The sequence below is a fragment of the Aulonocara sp. 'chitande type north' Nkhata Bay genome, linkage group LG11 (genome assembly GCF_057382095.1).
Source record: "Aulonocara sp. 'chitande type north' Nkhata Bay isolate Kocher_YH1m ecotype deep benthic linkage group LG11, A_spYH_male_GT1.1, whole genome shotgun sequence".
NCBI lineage: Eukaryota > Metazoa > Chordata > Actinopteri > Cichliformes > Cichlidae > Aulonocara > Aulonocara sp. 'chitande type north' Nkhata Bay.
Window position 1 is genome coordinate 29,540,573 of NC_141354.1, and position 13,790 is coordinate 29,554,362.

Sequence of the window (13,790 nt, forward strand, 5' to 3'; positions counted from 1 at the left end):
AAGTGAAATATACAGAAAACAAGAAGACAAGTGCAGCGTTCTCATAGCCTTCATGTATTTTCTTTCCTCCGTGCGGCCATATGTAAATATATTGCTAGAAAGGGAAGTTGAGATTTTAACTTTGTAAAAAATTTCTTTTGCACATCCTGTTTACACTCGAAAAGCCTTGATAGCATTGGTTTGGACTCCTTTTTGCACTCAGAGCTGCTTTCATTCTTTGTGGCAAATACTCAACAAGGTGCTCAGAGATTTTTGACACAGATTTGTCAGCTGCACATCAATGATGTGAATCTCCTGTTCCTCCACAATCCAGAGGTGCTCTGTTGCTAACTGGAGGCCAAATGAGTGAACTGATTGTAATTTTTAAAAAACAGTCTGAGGTGACAGGAGCTTTGTGTCAAGGGTGCGTTACCTGCTAAAAGCAGCCTTCGGTATCTGTGTGCACTGTTCTCATAATTTGGTTGTATAGTCAACAATGCTTAGGTAGGCTGTGGTATTTAAATGGTGCTTGCCTTGTACTAAGGCGTCCAAAGTGTGCAGAGAAAATTTATCCCATGTCATTACACCACCAGCAGCCTGAACCTTTAATACAAAATATGAGGGATCCATGCTTTCATATTGTTAAAGCCCAAATTCTGACTGTCATCCACATGGAAATCGGAAATCCAGACTTGAATTACAGCCTCAGTTTCCTATTTTTAGGTGACTGGAGTGATACCTAGTGTGATCTGCTGCTGCTGTAGCCCATCTGCTTTCAGTTTTGTTAAGGTTGTTTTAACTATGTCAAGCCTAAATGTGCTGCTGTGTGTTGACTCATACATACTTGCATTCATCTTCAGTTGAATGGTTGTATGTAACAAAGTGAGTGTATATTTTAGAGGCCCAACTCAAAGTAGATCATTTAAGATCAATTATAACTTTCACTCAGCTTCTCGCTGTTAAACTTTCCACAATGGTGGAAATTTTTGCAAATATCTGAACTTGAAGCAGCTTTTGGAAGACGATGTTTCAGAGCTGTACTAATTTACTGTGGAACTGTATTGCCTTATCTCCTTAGATTTCTGTAGACTAGGCAGATATTTAAGTCTATGAGAAAAGACAATCTCCGAGTTGGTGACTAATTTCTCTTTCACCTGTTAGTGTATAATTTAAAGGTTTGTAATAATTAGATTAGGAGACAGTAATTTAACATTTACCAAATTAGAAGGCATACAGTGGGGCAAAAAAGTATTCAGTCAGCCACCGATTGTGCAAGTTCCCCCACTTAAAATGATGACAGAGGTCAGTAATTTGCACCAGAGGTACACTTCAACTGTGAGAGACAGAATGTGAAGAAAAAAAATCCATGAATCCACATGGTAGGATTTGTAAAGAATTTATTCGTAAATCAGGGTGGAAAATAAGTATTTGGTCAATAACAAAAATACAACTCAATACTTTGTAACATAACCTTTGTTGGCAATAACAGAGGTCAAACGTTTACTATAGGTCTTTACCAGGTTTGCACACACAGTAGCTGGTATTTTGGCCCATTCCTCCATGCAGATCTTCTCGAGAGCAGTGATGTTTTGGGGCTGTCGCCGAGCAACACGGACTTTCAACTCCCGCCACAGATTTTCTATGGGGTTGAGGTCTGGAGACTGGCTAGGCCACTCCAGGACTTTCAAATGCTTCTTACGGAGACACTCCTTTGTTGCCCGGGCGGTGTGTTTTGGATCATTGTCATGTTGGAAGACCCAGCCTCGTTTCATCTTCAAAGTTCTCACTGATGGAAGGAGGTTTTGGCTCAAAATCTCACGATACATGGCCCCATTCATTCTGTCCTTAACACGGATCAGTCGTCCTGTCCCCTTGGCACAAAAACAGCCCCATAGCATGATGTTTCCACCCCCATGCTTCACAGTAGGTATGGTGTTCTTGGGATGCAACTCAGTATTCTTCTTCCTCCAAACACGACGAGTTGAGTTTATACCAAAAAGTTCTACTTTGGTTTCATCTGACCACATGACATTCTCCCAATCCTCTGCTGTATCATCCATGTGCTCTCTGGCAAACTTCAGACGGGCCTGGACATGCACTGGCTTCAGCAGCGGAACACGTCTGGCACTGCGGGATTTGATTCCCTGCCGTTGTAGTGTGTTACTGATGGTGACCTTTGTTACTTTGGTCCCAGCTCTCTGCAGGTCATTCACCAGGTCCCCCCGTGTGGTTCTGGGATCTTTGCTCACCGTTCTCATGATCATTTTGACCCCACGGGATGAGATCTTGCGTGGAGCCCCAGATCGAGGGAGATTATCAGTGGTCTTGTATGTCTTCCATTTTCTGATGATTGCTCCCACAGTTGATTTTTTCACACCAAGCTGCTTGCCTATTGTAGATTCACTCTTCCCAGTCTGGTGCAGGTCTACAATACTTTTCCTGGTGTCCTTCGAAAGCTCTTTGGTCTTGGCCATGGCGGAGTTTGGAGTCTGACTGTTTGAGGCTGTGGACAGGTGTCTTTTATACAGATGATGAGTTCAAACAGGTGCCATTCATACAGGTAACAAGTGGGGGACAGAAAAGCTTCTTACAAAAGACGTTACAGGTCTGTGAGAGCCAGAGATTTTCCTTGTTTGAGGTGACCAAATACTTATTTTCCACCCTAATTTACGAATAAATTCTTTACAAATCCTACCATGTGAATTCATGGATTTTTTTTTCACATTCTGTCTCTCACAGTTGAAGTGTACCTCTGGTGCAAATTACTGACCTCTGTCATCATTTTAGGTGGGGGAACTTGCACAATCGGTGGCTCACTAAATACTCTTTTGCCCCACTGTATCTAATGGCTCACATGGCTCACGAGTTGGGAGTTCGTCTTGTAATCGGAAGGTTGCCGGTTCGAGCCCCGGCTTGGACAGTCTTGGTCATTGTGTCCTTGGGTAAGACACTTCATCCGTTGCCTACTGGTGGTGGTCAGAGGGCCCGGTGGCGCCAGTGTCCAGCAGCCTCGCCTCGCCCAGGCTGTGGCTACAATGTAGCTTGCCATCACCAGTGTGTGAATGGCTTTTGGGGTCCTTAGGGACTAGGGACTATACAAATACAGGCCATTTCCCATAATTGCCACTGTATAAGATCACACTGCTGATAAAAGTTACTCTATTAAAGGATTACTTTTTTCTCAAACTACCACCCTACCGAGACTTCACCATTCAGAGAATCATACCTCAAAGAACATTGAGGAAAAAGACAACTACTGCAGTTTCCTTCCAGCTTTCTCCTAAGCACTCCTTTCACCCCTTAACAGTGTTCGATGTACAGCAGTGCATAGTAATTTTACACCTGTATGTACCGCCAGTGGCTCCTGTCATTAAATTCAAGACCCTGTTGTCTGAGGCTCTGAAGTAATCAAATATTAATACCTCCAGGCAGTGGTATAAATCTGTAATCAAGATGATGATGATGATGTCTGTGACACTCACCACTTAGCTCTTCTTTCAGCTCCTTTATCAAGATTAGAACGATCGTGTGATGCATTCAGAAAAGCAAATTTACTTCCATCCTTGGATGATGGGTTAATGCTTCACTTCACCTGCATCCCAAATTACAGTGAGAGTCATATACATCATGTATTTTCCAAAATAACCTCAAATCTTACTCTCCTATTTCTTTTACCAGTTTATTTTTAATGGTTACTATTTAATGTGTGTTTGGATGATAGCAAGGTAAAAGCAGAAACTGCAAAGATATAATAATACATCCAGACACAGTCATTAATACTCATACACTTCAATCTTTAGTCACAGACATTTACCAAACCAGGGTTTAAGGACTGATAGTCATGATGATCAGGCTCACTGCCTACCTGGCTAAATATTCAGTGTAAGACAGTGAGAGTTTATTTTAGTTTTTTATTTTATCCAAGGGCACAAAACCAGATCACATTCTCACTTTCTCTCCATGTGCTAGTAGATTAGTCATCCATAGGTGTGAGGACAGGGCTGTGAACCTGCATTTTGTCAGGTTGACAGAGAGTTAAACATGAAGTCTGGGACAAATCATAAAGTTTCTCAAGTGTGACATTTGGTTAAACAATCATCACGGGTGATTAGACTGTAGATAAGACAGGGGACTTTGGATATGTGAGGCAATCCCTTCAAAACAAAAATAAACAGGTATAATTTTTTCTTTAAGGACTTGGTAGGAAATTGTACAAGGCTAGTTTGGTTCCTGTCTTTAAGGATATTATTGTTTCTGTAGAGACTCCACAAGTAAGTTCACGTTTTCCTCTTGTGCTTGTTGTCATGAGGGATACATGTAGTTGTTTACAGAATAATTTAAAAAATCTCCTCATTCCCGTTAAACAAGGAAGGCAGGAGACTTTACTTTTTTGCTGCAGATGGCTGCACCAATGTAAGAAATGCAAAAAATGTCAACATCTGTTACGAATCATCGGTGTTCAGAATGATATAAACCACACCTTCCAGATCCTCTTACCCACAGATTGATGCACCATCTCTATAACAGCCTTCATTCACAAAGACATTATATACTGTAACGGTCTGTCTTCTGTTTACCCACATGTGCAGACATATATATTTACTCCATGTTTTTCTCTGAGTATTTCTCTAAAATGTTCCCGTGCCCTTGCTCCATGCACTTCTTTCCATTCTGTTCTTACCCTGCTCGTTCTAACAGGTTGATCCATGGCGCTTCTCTTGGCATCCGTTATTCCGGATCTTTTCTAGCTAGCCTGACAAGTTATGAGTGATGATGATTCTCCTGCCAGGAAACCAGGAGACCTAAACCTGTCCCATTCTGCAAGACTGATGGATGCTTGAACCAGGACTAGTTATCAAGAGACAGCCCGAGTTTTACATTTGAATGTGATTTTTAGTCAGACCAGTGTATTTACTTCCTGTATTTAGGTTATGGATAAAAAATACAAGATATGCTAAATGCTGCACATTACAGGAGACATGATGACAATAATTAAGCATCCATCAATTTGAGTACATTACATTACATGAGTTTTTCAAAGTTTGTAATGTAATTGTTGCTTGTAAATACATTTAAAGCAATCTAATCATGTCTTTATACATTTATCAACACATTTAAGAAATGTCTACAAAATACAGTAGATGTGTCTAACACACACATGTGCGTGTGCATATCCACACAAATTTTCACACATTTTTAAAAAATCCAGTGAAGAAAAACAGCAAACAATATTTAGCCTCTAATTTTCCTTCATACAAGTTCACCAATATTTTTTTATTTCGATTGTAGTAAAGTGCAGATGAGCCAAATTTATATGTATCTTACACTATGTCTCTTTGCATGCCCTTAGTTCATTTTTCTGAAACATCTGCCTTTCCTGATTGGCCACTCAGCTCAAACAAAGGGTTTGAACAGCAGATGTATGTAACTCTTGTGCTTGAGAGGACTATGTTAAAGATACTCCTTCTGTTTGACATCATGGAGAGCCAAGTCTGAAGCCTGAGCTTTTGGTTCACAGGAATTACTTCAAACACTGACTAAGCTTTTGAAACTTTGGCCATGTTTGATATAAGAATCCATCACTGCGCACTCTGTTTATATGAAAGAAAGTCACAAAATCAGAAAGAAAAACCCCTAGAAAATGCACAACATTTGTTACAGAATATGTTTTATGTGTGCATGCTTGTGCTTTACACTGGTGTGTGTGTGCATAGTGTATATGGGCACATGCATGTTCCCGGGAATGTAAACACATTTTAAGACTTCCTGTCCGGGGATGAAACTGAAGAGAGCTTTAGAGAGTGAGGGAGGAAGGTATTAAGCCCGAGCCGCTGAATGAAGAGAGAGACTAAAAATGATGGAAAAAGAAGGAGAAATAGGAAAAGAGAAAAATAAGAACACACTGACACAGGTGAGATTTACAAACACAGATGGAGAGGCCAATAGACAGGAGGGTGTTTGAAAAATTTGGAGATATTCAGAATGGGCAAGTACATCTCGTTCACAGATTTACGCACAAAACAGAAATGGAATTCTACCTGATGATGAACTGCTTAACGCAGAAAGACGACTTCCAGAAACGGGGATGAAGATACAAAGTTGCAAAGGTCACTGAAAGCTGAAGTATCCTTGGACAACGATGAAGGAATTTTGGATTAGGATTTAAAGACACCCCAGTTTCATCATAGTTGACTTCAGAGTTACTCATTTGACTGATCTCCTTTTTCTCAGCAGGTATGTCATATAAAATTTCTATTTTATTAAAAAATTGAAAACTTAATGAAGTGTTTCACCAAGTTAGATTTTTGTGAACTGTTTCTTAATCAGGGTGTGCTGAAACACCAACGGCAAGCTTTTAGTCCAATCGCGAGTACATATGTCTCTAAAATCAGAGTTGTCTTGAAGGGTTTAAGTAAAACTAGGAAAAAACATAATATATCACTGTCACACTCCATAATTTTGCCTTATTTGTTTTCTTGAATGCTGTCTTTTAGATGATCAGTAGCACACACACACACAAACACACACACATAAAGCCAGACTCCCACGCTGCTAGGATTTATTTGCACAGTGTTATTTTGGATCTTCCTCTGAGCCCTCTCTTTTCCTCCCAGTATCATTTTACAGTTATTGCATCATGACTGTCTTTGATTTCGGAAGAAGAGGAGCAACAATAAAATGGAAACAGCGATGCATTAGATTACATCTGGGTTGCCAAATGTTGCGGTATTACAGTACAGTTACACTAGGCAGTATTTACAGTTTATAGCAGATAGAGAGTGCGAGCCCTACTGTAAATTTTATTTTAAATTAATAGCATTTTAATTTTCCTATCATAAATCTTTACTTGATGGCCCATGATGGCAATAGAAGAACAAACATGAGCTCGTCGTGCTGTTAGGGTTGCCTAAGGATTCCAATCATGTTATAGCTGTATCACATGTATTAACTCTTACATGCTTTATTTGACATTTGACATCAGTAAAAATATCCTAAATGTCATTCGTTTAGCCTGAAAAGTGATGACTTGAGAGGGTCAGTCAATTTATACGATTGCAGGTGCTACTAGATTTTGTACATTGAGGCTGTTTCAGGTTAATTTTGAGCCGCGTCTGTTGAGATGCATTCTAGATCCACTCGTGTGAGTCAAATCACAGAAAATTGTGGATTTAGGGAATCTTGAAACTATGTGTGTATTTTCTATGGGATAGTGGTGACAGAGTTCGAGGGTGACCTTGACACTGTGTTCCCACCACAGCTGCCCAGGTTCCCACAGAGGTAGGCACTTGCTGGTCTGGAAATAGTAAAAACAAACAAACATAGAAGTGATCATATGTATGATGCACATAAAGAACAGAGGTCAGATGGTGCCTTGATACAGACACAAGATGTGCAAGAGCGAGAAGCAACAATGTAACTAAATAATCTAAAAATGAAGACAGTAGAATCCCTGTATTCTGAACTTCTGAGATTAAATTAGGTGACAGCTAAATTAGATTAAAATAGAACTCAGAAGAGGAATAGGGAGTGGGTAGATCAGTGCTAGGTGATATCTTATTGCTGTTTTGGATACACAGACTAGTTTGCAGTTATACAATAAGCAGTAGACATGATGTTTAATGGTTATAATGTATAATAAATCCCAACAGTTCCAGCGTGATCTCGCCATTTTTACTTTCAATAAAATATATTTAAACAATTATAGCTGCAATGTTTTTATTATTTAGATTAAACAGGGCATGATGTTGTGTGATAGTAGAGGTTTTTTTTACAAAACCCAAAAATATACACTTTCTCATGCTCTGTGAAATATTATTTAATTTAATATTGTCTCATAGGCTATTTATAAAGTTTAAAGCATTTCATTTGGATCCTGTGAAGACACGGTTTATGAACAGTGTGTAAGGGCAAACTAAATGCAACTGGCTGTAGTTACGGGTGTCACAGGAAAATGTCTGACTACATTTCTAAGAGTGAAATCTAAGTGGAAAAACTTTAACAAACTGAAAAGAAAAATTCTCAAAGAATGTTTGGGAACAGTTTTTAAGTAACTCTTAAATGCACAAGTTATTAGAAATAAAGAAGAAATGACAACAGGGCTAACTTTTTTGCCATTCTGCTGAAACTTACACATAGTTCATGGGTTGCTTAGGATGAATAACATTCATATTTGTGCATATATCATAAAAGAGAGAGAAAGAAGCAAGTGCCTAAATAAAAACTTTCCTCAGAGTGCTCCACTATAACGCTTGTAAGCACTGTTAATAATGATGAACTAGGTCAAATAAGCTGACTAATATCAGAGGGTGTCACTGTGAAAACACTCATTTATTTCCTTCAGTGCTCTTAATGTTGTGTGGCTAGACTGCTCCGGTTCATGTAGATGAATCACATTATTCATGCCTCACCCTCAGTTGAGCATGTTATTCCCATTAGCATGAATAGACTACATTTTTCATCAGCCGGATGATTATTTTGCTAAGAGATTTGTTGTAAGCAAGGAGCACAAAACACAAACTCCGGGCATCACATACACTGGGCTTCTTAAACCTTCCCAGTGTGGCACTCACAGGAGCAATTAAACTGCATTTGTCATGGAAGACAAAGGATGCAGGAGTGAAATCCAGCTAATTTATGCGAAACATCACGCGACTTTGGCCTTTTTTAGTGCTTTAAATGCCAGTAGATTCTCCATGAGATTGATTCTGTAACCTAAGCTTTTGTGAGCTATTTAAATGGAAAAGAAAACAAATGATCTATCTCTTTTTTATTATGATTAAATGAAAAGGTCCCTGGATGTCCAGAGTAATGACATGTTGTTTCTGTACTTTGTGAGAGGGTTATATCTTGGCCAATAAGAGCAAAAGTATTTATTTTTTATTTGTAATAATAGCTGGAATGAGAATTAATCCTAGCCCCTCAGGGAGTATTGCTGTAGTGATAAATAAATATAGTTACATTATAAATATATGGGTTCAACAAGCCAGATATTGGTTTAAAATAGCCATGCCAGTGTATCTGTGACAACAGCAACAGCCAGTATGAGGTCAGAGACAGAGAGAGTGAGCATCAGAGAAAAGGAGGACAGTGTGTGTCCCTATGTTTCTCTGTAGATGCTGAAGTCAAACATAGAAAAGAGGAAGTAACATAGTACAGCAAGGCAGGCCTTTAGAGATGATGTAACTGTAAAACTGCAGGTTTCTGTTTAAACATGAAAACTAATGCAACTAATGCGTGGATCTGTCAGTAAATGTGGTGTATATATCTCTCTATAAAACTTGTATTATTCTCTCTGACAGTTTCCACTTTATCATCCGTGTCATCCTCACAATCCTCATCAGCATCATTAAGGCGGCTTATCACCTCATCGCACATCATCATGATGATGAACATTAATGGTACAGAGTCCTGGCTTTTCATCAACACTTCCTTTAATACACCTCAAATATCGGGTCCAGCAAACACAAGTGGTATGGAAAGATATCTTCAAAGACTGGCACATTTAGATGAGGGGCTCTACAATGACTTCTATGGCCTTTGGATTGCACTGGTGGTCATAAACTCCCTTATTTTCCTGGTAAGGTGTTTTGACGAAGGCTTTTTAATGTTGCACATAATTTCTATGTTGAAATTTAGTACCTCTTACTAATTTTCCTCGCATCTATCTTTTAACTCTTTTGGTTTTTCAGGTGGGCATGGTGCTCAACATAGTTGCACTTTATGTTTTCTGTTTCCGCACCAAGCAAAAGACCACCTCAGTCATCTACACCATCAACCTGGCCGTGAGTGACCTCTTGGTGAATCTCTCTCTACCGACTCGCATCCTGCTCTACTACAGTGGAGGAGCTTGTATCACCTGCTCATATCTGCACATCTTCAGCTACTTTGTCAACATGTACTGCAGTATCCTGTTTCTAACCTGCATATGCGTCGACCGGTACCTTGCCATTGTGCAGGTGAGTGTCGTCTGTAGCTTGGTTACACAGTCGTGCTTTTGAAAATGCTAGACACTTACAAGGCTGCACATTCTGCTCTGTCTTTGTAGGCTGAAGCCTCTCGTCGCTGGAGGAACTCCAGTGTGGCCAAATGTGTTTGCATTTCTGTATGGCTGTTTGCCATTGTGGTTACCTACTCCTTTCTTTCCACCGCTTTTCAGCACACAGGCTGCTGTCTCTCAAAGCTCCTCTTTCTCACCATCACTGAGTTCTTTCTACCACTTGTCATCATTGTGGTCTTCACTTTGCGCATTATGTGGGCCTTAACAGACCGTCGTCTGATGCAACAGAGCAGGTAGGTAGAACTAATATTACACTGACAGATGGCGGGAAAGAAAACTAAAGTTGTTTTTCTTGTATTGAAGAAAATAAAGTGCATCCACAAAATATTCAGAGGAAATCACACACTGGCTCTGAATACTTATATACATGTTATGTTTTTGTTTTTTGTTTTAAATTTGCAAGAATTTCAAGCAAACCTTTTTCACATTGTCATTATGGGGCATTGTGTGCAGAATCTCGAGTGAAATGTAAATAAATCGATTTTGGAATAAGGTTGTAACATGACAAAATGTGGAACAAGTGAAGCGCTCTGAATACTTTTAGGATGCACTGCATTAACTGTTTACATGGATTCTCTCCAGTTATTCCAGCTTCACCGTACAGTCCTAAGATGTGCAGGGGGTTTGTTAAATGTTGATTCTGAACTGAAATTGGGTTTGAATGTGAGCCTCTTTGTTCCATGTGTGTATGTGAGCCGTCTGTCTGTCTTTGACTCACTGACACATAGGATAGTTTATATCCCATAAAAATATGCAGATAATGGTATCTTTAACTTTATTTTCTCAGGGATAGGAGAAGGAAAGCTGTCCAGCTGTTGACAACTGTGCTGATCATCTTCACAGTCTGTTTCACACCCTTTCATGTTAGACAGGTGAGCAACAAGTATTTGAACAAGTAAAAGGCCAAGTAGTATTAATGATTGTATTCTCCCTTATGAAACTGTGGATGCTTTCAACTTTATCCTCTAAAAGGATTACAAATGAACAAATGTGAGGCAGAAAACCAGCCTTTGCTTGAACTGCTCATAAATTATGTCCATGCTTGGGTGAACCTTGACCCTGCATTGTGGGTCACCGGTAGGTTCAGGACAATTTTGATTAGACAATATTACCAGGTGATAAAGCAACAAAAGAAAAATCTATATATATATAACATAAATATATAGACAAAAATACATGTACAATATTTCAAACCAATATTGACATGTATTAAAAAGACAGAAAGTTTATGTATACACACACATACAGTATACACACAGTACACAGTCCTCCATTTTCAGCAGCTCAAATATAATTGGACAACTTCCTGATAAATAATTTTATGGTCAGATGAAGCCTGTTTCCTCACTAACACTCTCCAGGAGGTTCATGTATCATTGTCAGAGTCTGCAATCAATGTAAACACAAAGGGTTTACAGCAAGGTGCAAATCCACTGGTTAAACTTAAGGACAGGAAGGGCAGATTAGACTTTGTCAGAAACCATCTAAAAGAGCCTGAACAGTGCAGGAAAAGATTATTTGGACAGATGACACAAAGATTAACTTGTACCTGAATTGTGGGAAGAGAAAAGTATGGAGAAGCAAAGAAAAAGCTCATGATCCAAAGCATACCACGTTATACGTCAAACATGGTTGGAGCCAGTGATATCGCATGGGCATGTATGGCTGCCAGTATAACAGGGTCATTAGTATTTATTGATGATGCAACTGCTAACAGAAGCAGCACCAAACACTTCATGGTGACAAAAACCTTACTGCAGAAGCAACCAGAGCGTTTCCCAAGACAAAGAAATCGGACAATGTTCAATGCCCAAGTCAGTCAACCCAGTAGAGCAGGCTTTTCAGTTACCAAAGACAAAACTGAATTCAGAAAGATCCACAAACAGACAGCTACTGAAGATGACTGCAGTAAAGTCCTGGCAGAGGAGAAAACTGAGCATTCGGATATAAATGGCTTCTAGATTTCAGGCAGTCATTGACTGCAAAGTTAACATAAAATACTAAACTAAAATACAATAGAATGTTATTTTAAAAAAGCTGAATACAAAAGTAGGGAAAATAGTAAGGATCTCAAAGTTATAATTTTAATAAAATACAACAAAGATAAAAACAGTAAACAGTGAAACACAATAAACATATTAATGAAATGAACGTTTTTGTTTGACTTAATGAGAAAAATGTATTTGCTTTTATGGGAACATTTGGCATTGCCTGTTTGTGCTGCAGGTGGTGGTATACTTCTACCCTGACATGCCTCACCATGTGATAGTGTACCATCTAACTGTCACCCTCAGCAGTTTGAATAGCTGTATGGATCCTGTTGTCTACTGTTTTGTTACAAATAATTTCCAGGTAAGACTGAAGCACTTTTCCTATTCTCTTCCTCCACATTCTTTAACTTAACTTGACATTTTTCTTCTTTTCTCCACATCCACCTGTCCCTTCAGGTGTGATATGCCCATCATCATTTTTTTACTCATTGATTCTCCAAATAATTTACTTCTCCTGCTGTCTCCAGGCCACTATGAGACATCTTTTCCGCCGCGCAGAGCCCAAGCAGACCAGTGGTGACATTGTCAGTATGCAGCACAGCTCTAAAGCCTCAGCAGGGACGGACAACGCCATGACTAATAATGTTATATTGATGACCAAGATTCTCAGATCACTGCAGAGCAGCAACACAGGAAAGGACCGCACACTGTAAAATATTTTACAAAGGGTGCATAAAACTATAAGTTATAGGGATGGCACAGTTAAAGTTCTGAGTTCTGCAACTTGCTGACCAGCAGAACTCAACACAGACACTCAGTGCTGCCATTGTTTTTTTCAATGATGAGCGCCAACACAATAACATGCAGATATTCACATGTATATGATATGATATTCACACCAAGAAACATTGCCATCACTCTGGACTGACTTTTCATTTGTCAATGTCTATAGACACTTGGTCAATTTAGCCAACTGCCCTCTGGATATTATTAGAAACTACACAAGAAAATGTCTCAATAAAATGGTAAATATTCCAGTGTTGTCTGTTTTCCTTTTATTTCTGCCATTCAATTTGGCAGAAATAAGATGCATATTCATCAGTGGCGCGGTGTCACTCTTACAGAAAGGTGAGACTCTTTAACAAGACGAACTGGACCAGATTAAAACAGTGTGCTCGCAGCCTCTTGCTGGACTCTTCCTGGCTGAAAAATTGTAAAATGTTATTCTTTCTATAGTTTTCATTTAAATACACTGCTAAACAAAATGTGTTTGGCCTCTGACATTTTTCCCTCCTTATCTTTTCTGGCTGGTTTTTTTTTTCATCAGTTTTGCATGTGACTAGACTCAGTGTCATTGCTGGTAGCATACGACAATACCTGGACCCTACAGAGGTTGCACGGGTAGTCCAATCCTCCAGGATGCCAGAAGGTTTGCTGTGTCTTCCAGCAGAGACTCAAGAGCATGGAGTAGATTCTAGGAGACAGACAGTTACATTAGAAGAGCTGGAAAGTGTTTTAAAAAGTATTTAACCCATCAGCAGAACTGGTATCTGCTCCTTTGTGCAAAAAGCAGATATCAGGAAGAAGACTGCCAGAGCCCTACAAAATGACCACTAGCAGGCGTCCAGTATGAATGTCTCTGACCAATCATTCACAGACAAACTTAATGAGGGTAGCTTTACTCAGTGGGCCCTGTGCTTACTGTCAGGACATTGGAGCCTAATTGATGTTTACTGTATAATATCAAAATTTGCCACTGCGGC

The 13,790-nt window shown here is 39.3% G+C and overlaps 1 protein-coding gene across 1 annotated transcript; it reads left to right on the forward strand.

Moving 5' to 3' along the window:
- Window positions 1–5,759: 5,759 nt before the first annotated feature.
- Window positions 5,760–13,133, forward strand: LOC147319352 (G protein-coupled receptor 20-like). The gene is made up of 7 exons (XM_086311913.1): window positions 5,760–6,213; window positions 9,279–9,556; window positions 9,669–9,935; window positions 10,025–10,269; window positions 10,824–10,908; window positions 12,263–12,388; window positions 12,555–13,133. The coding sequence occupies exons 2-7, from the start codon at window positions 9,359–9,361 to the stop codon at window positions 12,738–12,740; spliced, it is 1,107 nt and encodes a 368-aa protein (XP_086168039.1). The 5' UTR covers window positions 5,760–6,213; window positions 9,279–9,358; the 3' UTR covers window positions 12,741–13,133.
- Window positions 13,134–13,790: the final 657 nt, after the last annotated feature.

What these genes read in the sequence shown, in the direction of transcription:
- LOC147319352 (XM_086311913.1), top strand. Translation starts at nt 9,359, where the DNA reads ATGATGATGAACATTAATGGTACAGAGTCCTGGCTTTTCATCAACACT. An exon ending in GGTACCTTGCCATTGTGCAG is followed by an intron (nt 9,936 to 10,024) that starts GTGAGTGTCGTC and finishes CTGTCTTTGTAG; the next exon opens with GCTGAAGCCTCTCGTCGCTG. An exon ending in TTGTTACAAATAATTTCCAG is followed by an intron (nt 12,389 to 12,554) that starts GTAAGACTGAAG and finishes TGCTGTCTCCAG; the next exon opens with GCCACTATGAGACATCTTTT.